The sequence below is a fragment of the Sander vitreus genome, chromosome 23 (genome assembly GCF_031162955.1).
Source record: "Sander vitreus isolate 19-12246 chromosome 23, sanVit1, whole genome shotgun sequence".
Lineage (NCBI taxonomy): Eukaryota > Metazoa > Chordata > Actinopteri > Perciformes > Percidae > Sander > Sander vitreus.
In genome coordinates, this window is record NC_135877.1 from 9,239,704 (window position 1) to 9,250,946 (window position 11,243).

General features: G+C 40.2%; 1 protein-coding gene across 1 annotated transcript; it reads right to left on the reverse strand.

Moving 5' to 3' along the window:
• Positions 1 to 225: 225 nt before the first annotated feature.
• Positions 226 to 10,217, reverse strand: LOC144511962 (sodium- and chloride-dependent GABA transporter 2-like). Its single transcript, XM_078242470.1, has 14 exons — positions 10,100 to 10,217; positions 8,158 to 8,292; positions 7,783 to 7,923; positions 7,609 to 7,696; positions 7,386 to 7,518; positions 7,082 to 7,216; positions 6,236 to 6,339; positions 5,570 to 5,694; positions 5,341 to 5,453; positions 3,818 to 3,955; positions 2,439 to 2,541; positions 2,181 to 2,281; positions 1,857 to 2,027; positions 226 to 1,221 (listed from the first exon to the last, which is right to left on the reverse strand). The coding sequence occupies exons 1-14, from the start codon at positions 10,215 to 10,217 to the stop codon at positions 1,072 to 1,074; spliced, it is 1,755 nt and encodes a 584-aa protein (XP_078098596.1). The 3' UTR covers positions 226 to 1,071.
• Between the last annotated feature and the right edge of the window lie 1,026 nt (positions 10,218 to 11,243).

Below are 11,243 nucleotides of genomic sequence, written 5' to 3' on the forward strand. Positions count from 1 at the left end.
CATAGGCGTAATTTCCGGGGGGGGATGGGGTGGTTACAACCCCCCCAATAATCACAACTGGCCAGTGCAAAATTATTCAAGATAACATGAATTTTTGCATGTTTATTTAAAAACATACTTACAAGTTTCTTTGTACAGTCGCATAATGTTACAGTTCAAAATATGAAACTACGTTTGTACACTGCATATGTCATGTTAGTTCTACAGCTTTTGCAGTGCTACAGTATTATAACTTTCACTGACATTATATCCTTTCACTACAAGGTATATTCATGTGAAACACAACATTTTATTTCATTTCTTGTCAATACAAAAGAAAAACTTTCCCCAATCAGTTTATGATAATACAATATATGATACAAATGTGGCGAAGTAGCCATGAAGTGACATCAGATACACATGACACTTTAGTTTAAAAAGTAACTTACATGTAGTGGTAACAAATGGTTAACCTGTTCCATTACTGATTTTGCTGTCTTAGTGTTACATTTGCACAAACGTCATCCTTATTATGCAAACTATAAGATTCATTATTAAACTTTTAGTGTAAACTGTGTGTCAGTCTCTACAATTACCACCCTTGAATGAGATAAAAAAAAAAAATGCCATTAACCTCTATTATAACATTGTAACATTTTCAACAACAAGGCTGACTCGTAGATTTCAGCTAACCTTGAATCACTTAATTTACATCATCTGTGAAATGCAGAGCTGAACAGCATATGACAATGTAATAATATATGTCAGATTAAGTAGAGCAAATAACTTGTATCCCTGAAAAAAAATACCTTTGTTCCCTCTAAAGCTTCTAAGTAATCCAATAGATGACTTTTTATTTTCTTTATCCTTCTTTTATCACGTTGCTGCCATCCCTGAAATTTACAGGCACTGCCAAACCCAACACACTGTAGTCCTATTATCTCCTGAGTCCTCCCATATTCTGTTATGCATTTAAGTAGACGTTGTGACATTTTGTTGTATCTTTCCCTGCAGTGATCTTTGGGATGAAGGCAATGGTGTAGCGGGTCAAGGATGGAAAACCCACATGTCTTTCCCATCACCACTGGGGCCTCATAAGTTGGAGTCTGTCTCTAAGACAGGTAAGTAGCCATTTCTAGCCATGGTAACGTCTCCCTCAGGAGCAAAGATGGCCAGTAACCTTTCCTGCTCCCTCTTGGTTTTGGGTAAGGTGTCAGATGGTGTGATAAGCAACTGGATGCGCTGTAGAGAGATAAACCAGTGTTACTGGGCTCCAGTCTTAACCATCTTTATTTAATATATTCCACAATGGGATACGTTCAAGTCAAATCCAGATTCCAGGGGTTGGGGTGGACAAGTTTACAGAGAGTCTGTCTTAAAGGTCCCATATCGTGCTCATTCTCAGGTTCCTATTTGTATTTTGGGTTTCTACTAGAACATGATTACATGCTTTAATGTAAAAAAAAAAAAAACACACATTATTTTTCTCATACTGTCTGTCTGAATATACCTGTATTCACCCTCTGTCTAAAAGGCTCAGTTTTTGCGCCTGTCTCTTTAAGCCCCCCTTCTGAAAAATGGTTGGTTAGTGTTTCCGGGTCTTCTGCCTCTGTGATCTGGGAGTCTCTGCACCGTAATTGCAGCCGGGAAATGACTGTAACGGCACTATAGTGGCACTTTTTACCTATATATAGTGAATTTCAATTGACCTGCTATATAATCAAAAAAGTCTTACTTGTTACAATATGGGACCTTCAAGACCAAAACTAGCACACAAATCCTTTAATTTCAGACACTGAGTTAAAAAAACTAAACACGTCATACAGCTCCTACTTTACTTTAGAACTTGAAACAGCTCTATAAAGATCAAAACTTACCTCTCTGAAAGTCCCTTGGGTGGTGCTGATCTTGTACACCATCCAAAGCGGAATACAGACCATGGAGGAAAGAGCTAGTAACCAGCCAATGACATAGCCCCACCACGGGTACACATACTCATTGTTGTACTTTAGAGGGGTATATTTGATGAGAGAGAAGGCAAAGGTACCCTGGAGAGACAATTAGACAAGCATTACTATTGGTGAAGAACAAACGTCTGATTTGTTTTGATTTCTGCAAGAGGAGAGGAGGTCTCAGTGTCTGTCAGCCTTTGTCATTTTTAGGAATCCTTGATACTACTTAATTAGTTTGTTGATACTCACAATGCATGTGGCTGGGGTGAAGAACAACCAACAGTACTTGATGTAAGGTCCTGGGCGGTAGCCGATCATGTCCTCAATGTTATCATAAAAGCGATCTGCACCTGGAGAAACACAGTCAAGACATTTCAATCCACGTTGCGCCTTTAAACAGGACAAATACTCCACAGTATGTTCATTTAGTCACTGGAAAAACTCATGAAACATATTTCTCCATTTTCACCAGTGAAATTAAGCCTTTTATGTTTGAGGACAGCTTACCATAGACCCATGCAATGCAGACAGTCTCAAAGATGGACATGAAGAGAAGACACATGCCACTGGCTGCGTAGTAATCAAAGAGCTGGAAAACATACATGCCTCCCTACAAAGAGAGAGATATAAAGCACTAAGTCAAAGTTACAATTGGAAAACTTACCTGACACAGTACAATACATTTGTTTTAGGACAAAACATATCCTAAATGATATAGTAGAAAACGAGTTAATGTTAAGTTTATTTAACGCTCCTCATGTTAAAACATCTACCTGCAACCACACACGAACCAAACAAAATGGCTCCAACAGAAATATAAAAGATAAAATTGCTTTGGTGACCATTCTACAAATATCCTATAGACTTAATATTTTAACTATCATTTTTTGTGACTTTGACTACTCGACAAGCTTCAAAAGTTTACTGTTGATAACAGTTAACTCAGTGGTCACGTATTTCATCCATGGATATCTAAATGGCAAACTGGAATGTCGGTGTTGTCATCATTATTATTACATTGTCACCACAGACTTACTTAAAGCACGGGCGAAGTACGTCATGACAGTGTCAGGGAGTCAAATAAAGCACCAATACAGCTACATGTGTTTTCTTTTATAAAAATGTATAGCAGCGTCTAGATTGCCTTTTTCAGATAATAAAAAATATAAAGATAAATCTACTCTTGTATTGTTAATATTTAAATATATACAAGTTTGTTAAAATATTTGAAATGCTGAAGCCCAAAACTAGAGACTTCAGACTGGCTTGCCATGCATTACCTGAGACGTGTTGCACAAAACCTCTGACTTGCTTGTACTGACAAAATGATGACTTGTCTGCAAAGCATTCATGTTTCCAGCTTTGCAGAGGTGAAACTGTTGGCCATGGGCCCCGTTCTGACCTGGTATTAAAAATCCGATCTGAGTGATCGGATCCCAAGTGGACAGCTCTAAGTAAGTACAGGTGTGAATGCACCCAGGACGCATTGAGGACACATTGAGATCCGATCACACGTGTCAACCAGGTTGTACTCTGTAAGAGTTAAGTTCAGCAGAACAAGGCATCCTGTCCTGGATTATCCCTAAAACAGCAATCAAGTGCAACCCACCAGCATCAACTTGATTTGAAGTGTATCTGTGTGTGAAACTATTTTCAGTGATGTTAAACGATTATCTTAATGAAGGCATTTTTACCCTGCTAGGAAATATGTAATAAGGGAAAACACCTTAAGCTTTAAAAAGTAAAAATTCAAAGACACTCAATGTACAAAATATTGTGACCTTTAGTATAAAAACTGTTACTGCCCCTATATCAACATATCAGTCAAAAACATCTTTATGCTTGCTGATGTTTGTTTGTCTGTGTGCATGCACCCCCCCCCCTACCTCCATCAGCATGATGAGGCCCATGAAGAAGGAGAAGAAGACCACACCTAACAGGAAGAGCTCCCTGCGGTTTTTGCGTCTGAACACAGCAGGGTACATGTCGACTATCGCAGTCACAAGGCTCTCGACACACACAAACTGATGGGAAGGAGGTCAGAGGGGTGAGGGGAAAAAAGGGGGAGAGAGGTGAGCACAGGACAATGAATAATTGTTTGTTGGCTATAATTAAGGAAAGACTTGCCCTGCTGGCTCAGTTAACACAAACTACATTTCCAAGCCACCAGTGGTGGAGGAAGTATTCAGATCCTTTACTTAAGCAAAAAATACTAATACACCACTGTAAAGATACTTTGTTACAATTAAAAACATGTTAATGATGTGAAAGTATATAAGTACAATCAGGAACATTTACTTAAAGTATAAAAAGTAAAAAAACTCAATTAATTAATCAAAATAATTAAAAAAAGGAGCAAATCTTCATATTTGAGAAGCTGGAACCATGAAAAATGACTTAAATGATTATCAAAATAGTTGCAGCTTAATGTTCTGTCAATTGATCAATAGATTAATTTGTTTTAGCTGCACTTGTACACTTGCATATGTTTTGTGTGCAAAAATCTTAATTTGTAAAGTAACTAGTAACTAAAGCTCTCAGATAAATGTAACGGAGTAAAAAAGTGCAATGTTTCCCTGTGAAGTGTAGTGGAGTATAAGTAGAAAGTGTTCCTCACATTTGTACTTAAGTACAGTGCTTACTTTAAGTGACTATATGTAACTTTCAGTTTGTGTTAATTGTAGCGGCCGCTTTGGACAAAAGCGGTAGTGTTTTTACCACACCTGCTGTCAAAAAGGCCTTTTCTTTGCGGTGCTGTATTGCCCACTGTATATTACAGAGTTAGCGTTACCGGGAGGTCATATAGGCACGACGAATATTTTGCTCGGACAGAAAATCATTCATTTACAATAAGAGAATACATTGCAGATGCATCGTTGCATTTCAAGTGTTGCATACGGTAACTTAGCCTACTTTGGATGTATCGTGAGCTAAATTGCATACTCACTAACAAAGGCTTTTCCGGTGTTCAGCCGAAATCTGTGACCCATCAGAATGTGTTCTCTGTAGCGCCGTCTACCTGCCGTAAATCATTCTGTGACTTTGCGGGGAGAAATCCGACCCGGGCAGAGGTATTAATAAAAACGATTAAAAAAATAGCGTTCTTTTCTTTTCTCTGTTAGTCTCAGTTGCTGTTACAGGTCATTTATGATCATCAGATGGAACATTACACAGTTTCAGAAATGCGTAAAAGTTGCATATAGTCACTTTAAAATACTTAGTTACATTTCACCACTGCGAGCCACACAAGAGCAAAAGAAATGTATCAGAAAAGTCTTCAAAAGGGAGTTTTAAATGATTATGAAATGTGTGTTGTTTTTCTCAAGATAAAATCAAACCACGCCGTATTTGTTGAGTAATCAGTGTCATTGTGGAAAACAAAAAGTGTTCATTAACTTGAGGAACCAACCTGGCTGTCAAGCCCCAGAAAAACAATCATGATGAAGAAGAGGGCGGCCCACAGAGGAGAGAAAGGCATCATGCTCACAGCTCGGGGGTAAGCTATGAAGGCCAGGCCAGGACCTGCAGACACGAGTAAAAACAACGTAAACTGGAGGATATATGAACAGATAATTGTTGCTATTCTATTGCTATTCATTTTTCTTGAAGCCTCGGATACAGTTGATAAAGAGCCTCACCAGATTCTGCCACCTCTGAGATGGGAACATTCTGTTCAAATGACATGAAACCCAGGATGGAGAAGATTGCAAAGCCTGCCACAAAACTGGTGCCACTGTTCAGAAAGCACAATGCCAGGCAATCTCTGCAACAGACAGCAAATATTTCAGCATCGTCTTCCAGCATCATTGAGCTCCAGTCCAGATTCAAACAGGTGATCACATGAATCACAGCTGATGATGAAGTTGATGTTAATGATGACAACATATCACGCACCAGTTTTTTGTTTCAAAATCAGACTTTTTTCCACATTGAACCATGGAAACATGTATGTATGTAAAAACATAACACAAGTAGCATATAGACACAGGTAAAAGTGCATAGACGCACATTGAAACACATTAGCATTTAAGCACAGACAGAAGCACAAAGCACATACAGAAACACTACTATAGCTCTCTATTTTCTGTGCGTGCTGAAAAACATCCGGTGTTAATACACAGCCCTGGCTGTGTAAATAGAACACAAACAAAGGAGTGCACGAGCCACAAAATAGCCAATCGGCAACAGGCAGCGCCGGTTGATGGTAGTAGGGGAGGGGGGAGGCAGCATGTGGGTATGCTGGCCAGCCCAAGTCAACAATCTTTGCATAGAATTGCTTACTGCACCTTTAACAGTTTACATACCTGTAACAGTTATTGTTGTATTTGTTGTAGCTTCCCAGAGCAGTCAGCGAACCTAAACAGATGGCATAGGAGAAGAAGATCTGGGTGCCAGCATCCATCCACACCTTACACAAAAGACAAATTAAAAGAATAATAATAAACCACTGAAACCAAAGTGATGCTAAATTATATGTAGACACACATACAGTGCTTAGGTTGATGTATATGTAGTGTTTACATAATCCACAGAAATTCATGTACACATTCATTACAACTGACTAGAGTAGTTGCACAATAGTAAGCTGTTAAAAGTCTGTTATTGGTCTGAACATTGTTTAACGGACCAAGCTTCTATACATATAAAGACGGCAGTCAAAAGTCATCCCTTATCAGATTCAGAAAAGGACAAAATGATAAGCCAGCAATATTCAGGAGATAGAGAGAAGGTAACTGCAAATTGAATTATTAGTTTGGTGTGTTAACTCTGGTTTGTTTGGTTTATTTTTGTGGCAAACTAGTGTACGACTAAACCATGATGAGATGGCACAACAATAACAGACAAGAGAGACACATGAAATGGGGGGGAGACCCTGGTTAGCTGACTGTCTGCGGCTCAGTCCTGGTAGAGCTCGTGTTTACAGTCCCAGTGGTGTCCTGACCCTGCATTCAATCCTCTACCATGGAGAGCAGATGGACCCAGCAGAAACTAGGCTCCCCAGCAGAGAACCATGGGGTACCTGCACCTGGTGTGCCCAGGCACACAGGGATCACTACATCTTTTATAGGCCCTCATAGGAAGATTTGTGGTTTTGTGTAATGGATGTGGATCTGCATTTTGGCTTTCATTTTAAGATGACATTGTGGTACCTGTGGGTCTGCCAGTCGTCCCAGGTCTGGATAAAGGTAGAACTGGATTCCGATCCCAGCTCCAGGCAGCGTGAGCCCTCTGACCAACAGCACAATTAGCATCAGATAGGGGAAGGTCGCAGTGAAGTAGACCACCTATATAGACACATACACACACATATAGCAATGTTTAATATGTAAACAAATAAAGAAACATGCCTAATTGAAAAAAATAAATACCAGATGTCATCCTGAAAGTGCCCTTGAGCTGTCTTTGGTGCAAAAGACAAAAATCATAAATAAAAAGGGTCAGCAGGTCACCCACCTTTCCTGTGGATTTCACCCCCTTCCAGATGCAGAAGTAGCACATGACCCAGGCGATGAACAGACACAGGGCCAGGTCCCAGTTCAAAGAGCCCATGTGGTCAAGGCCTGGGGAAATCCTTAGTGCTCTTCTCCTGCAGAGAAAGGGAAAAAAAAAACATACATCATTGTCATTTTCACAACAGTAACGTATCACCAAGAGGAGGTTAGGCGGTCTGACTCACTCCCAGAACTCGATGACAGGAGAGGTGGCATTTAGGTGCATCGTTTGGTTGATTGAGGTGTTTCTCCTCTGAAACTCCATGCAGTTTTCTGATGGGGGGGGTACAATGTAGAAATTCTTAAACGTATAAAACCATGGGTGGAACATCTTGTGTATTTTGAAGTGCATTTGTTACCTGTGTTCCATGTGTTGTTACAGGACGACCAGGCCAGGTCCGAGGAGAAGGAGAAGTACAGGTAGAAAATCCCCCAGGCCAGAACAATGATGTAGTAGAAGTTCAACAGAGTCACTATCACCTGGGTGCCATAGCCAAGACCTGCAGAATAATCAATTAAAAATAATCAGTAACACATTTTGAACTTAGAAGATATTGAAGAATTAGCTTAAAGGAATATTCCACCGAAAATACCATCTTCCCTGTCTCAGTGAGCAGTTTTTAATTTTTTTTTTAACCATGGCATGGCTTCATAACATTTGCCTAAATGCTGCATGCTTTGCCAGAATCCCACAGTGGCTTCGCTCTCCATGGTGATACACCTGTCCTACCTACCTTCAAACAGGGGACTGATTTTTCTCCAGCAGGTAATGCCTCCCTCGCTGGTGTACTGGCCCAGGGCTGTCTCCAGGAAGAAGACGGGAACACCACAGGTGAACAGGAAGATCATGTAGGGGATGAGGAACGCACCTGAGTTGAAAAAGAGCAAAGGATTTAGGGTTAAAGCTTGTAATAATAATAATAATAATAATAATAATAATAATAATAACTTTTATTTATATAGCGCCTTTCATGAAACCCAAGGACACTTTACAGAATGACTGTGGCTAAACTAAAGGAGACTGTAGGCTGTGGTAAACAGGTGGTGTTTCAGGAGTTTTTTTAAATGTCCAGGGATGTAGCATTTTGGATATCTGCAGGGAGGGTGTTCCAGAGGGATGGGGCTGCAACACTAAAGGCTCTTTCTCCAAAGGTACAGAGTCTGGTGTGGGGAACGGAGAGCAGGCCAGCGTCTGAGGACCGCATGTTTCGGGGTGGATGTATTGTACCTATACTTTCTGTTGGTGTTACTGTGTTTTAGAGGCCAGGTGATGCCATAGAAAAGTGCTGAAAATTTTCGACTATCTTTGTCCAGACGTAGTCTCGGTCACTGGTACTGCATGTTGAGTAACATATTAAGAGTTTCTAATCCACCCGTGGCACGTCTTTGGACTTTGTGGGAAATCAGAGCATCTGGAGGACATAGGATCGGAGGTAAACTCTTAACACAACCCAGGGCCTTCTTGCACTGCTACAAATGTGGACCCAAATACAGACCGTAGCTCCAATAGTTACAGTCAATCTGCTCAAATATGGCCAAATGGTCCTAAAGTCCAAGTTGAGTCCCCTATGTCCTATCCTGCAAAAATATGCAATTCTTAAAGAAACTACAAGATACAAGATAACATAATAATGATTCATGGAGAAAGTCTCTCCCTTTACTCTCTCTCTCTTCGGTTCTTGGATTACCTATTACTAATAACATATTACCTATTACATGTTGCTTATGTTTCCTGTCTCTAACTTCATGTGCTGCCACTGTTGGCACCAGATTGCCTTTTAATTATTCAGATTTCAACCAGATGAACCTGGTTTGGACAATCCTAAAATACAAGTAAGTAAGGTCAAGTGTAGATGATGTAGTATTTCATGTACAATAATTAATGAGTATATGAAAGAAAACGTGCCTTAAACAAACTACAAACTAAATTGATCTGAAGTTTTATTAAAACTCTTAATGAGAACAAGCACTAAAAGGCATGACGTACTGCAAGAAGACATTAAAAAGGTACTAAAAAATAAAGTTTCTTTAATGCTCTTTTTCTTTAGATGTAGACCTGAGCCACTGCCACTCTCTTTCGGGATTTTGTGTTGATGTCCCGTCGGGTGGCCGAGGATGTTTGGTGTGCTCAGATTTCCGTCTCTCTGCAGGGACAGCCGCTGTGAGCAAGGAGCAACAACAGCTGCCTGACCCCGCTCGGCCCTGAACCCTGACCCTGCCACCCCATGGAGGGAGAAAGAGCAGCGTCCGATTTAGCACCTAGACAAGCATGCCCAAAAGCAAACAGGGTCTGATTTGGTGAATTGTGAGTCTTTGAATATATCTGATTTTACTTCTTTCACCTGAGCTCAAGTGACTCTAAGATTGAATTTTGCTTCTGAAACAAGTACTCAGGTGCTCTGTAATGCCATATCTGTGGATTTTGCACATATTTACTCTGAGTTCACTTTAATGTCAACTATCATGACGTGTCTACTCATTTAGTGCATGTACAAAAAAAGAACTCCATGGTTGACTGTAAAAGTGCACTAGAGTAGTATTGAACTTTTTAAGCATGAGCCTGACAGAAAGTATTTCAACTCCCTATGCATATATCTTGGTGTTCATTTATAAAGTCATAGAAATCTGCAGAAGAAACTAAGGGACATACATTAACTCCTTCCTCCATCTACTCACCTCCTCCATTTTTGTAGCAGAGGTACGGGAAGCGCCACATGTTGCCCAGGCCGATGATGGAGCCGGCGACTGACAGAATAAACTCTATCTTGTTGCTCCACTGGCCCCGTTCCTCCATCTTCTCCTCCAAAGAGGGCGTCTGGTCCTTGGCTTGGCTGATGCCATTGGGGAGGCCCGCTCTGGCAGCGTCGTCTACAAAAAAGACAGAGAAGATGAGGATTGCAGCAGGTTAGAGAGGCTCGTTGGTGTTGAGTTAGAGTTGTTTTCCCTGTGCGTAGTAACAGTCAAGATGCCCTAAACCAAGGCACCAAAGACACCAAACTGTTCCAGCTGCAGAGTGGGCAACAGTGGAATAATATAGTTTTACAATGCACCAATAACATCTGAATGTGTACAATTGTATATGTGTTAAGCATGGTATTTAAAGAAAAGGAACATGCATGCTACGTCTTCTCTTACAAATAAGAGGTTTACTCGCACAAATAAAAGAATACATTAGAGCTTTGTATCCATTATGAATTGTATCCATTTCAGTCAAGTGCAATGTAATTCTTATCCATACCATAAACAAAAATACAGTATTTAAATCAGTAAACAAAATGACTTTAAATCAATCTAAATTGCACTGTAAATCTCCAGATAATCAATTAGAAAAATGACCAATCCCCTTATAGCTTACCTTTCATTGCCATGTCACCTGATCTTGTATGTATAACTCTCGTCTCAAGGCTGAAGCATTCTCTAGAGGTTTATGTATAAATGCTCAAGTTTTAGGATTTTAACAGGACGGAAGTGAGGGACGGGGGGTTGTAATGCTACACTTAGGCCAGCCTCTTTCTTTCTTTCTTTCCTTCCCTTTGCCTGCCCCTTTCAGAGCAAAGTACATCACCTACCATGACTCCATGCTTAAAATAAGGTGCAACTGAAGAGTCCAGTAGGATGACACCGGAGCAGTCAGTAACGTATTGGGTCAAGTTCTGCTGCAGTGGACCACCTCAGCTGTAGAAACTGTACTACAATTAGCTTTTAAAAATGTACGCATATAAATAATAAAAACGATTTGTCCCATTGTACGCTTTGAGGAAAGAGAAGCACCCAAATAATAAGGTTTTGATTTTGGGTTCTATGCATATCCTGTCTGCAA

Excerpts from the sequence above, each read along its gene's own strand:
- LOC144511962 (XM_078242470.1), bottom strand. The coding sequence starts at position 10,217 with ATGGAGGAACGGGGCCAGTGGAGCAACAAGATAGAGTTTATTCTGTCA. Across the intron at positions 8,293-10,099 it reads CTGCTACAAAAATGGAGGAG|GTGCGTTCCTCATCCCCTAC; the intron begins GTGAGTAGATGG and ends TTTTCAACTCAG. Across the intron at positions 3,956-5,340 it reads TTCTGGGGCTTGACAGCCAG|TTTGTGTGTGTCGAGAGCCT; the intron begins GTTGGTTCCTCA and ends CCTTCCCATCAG.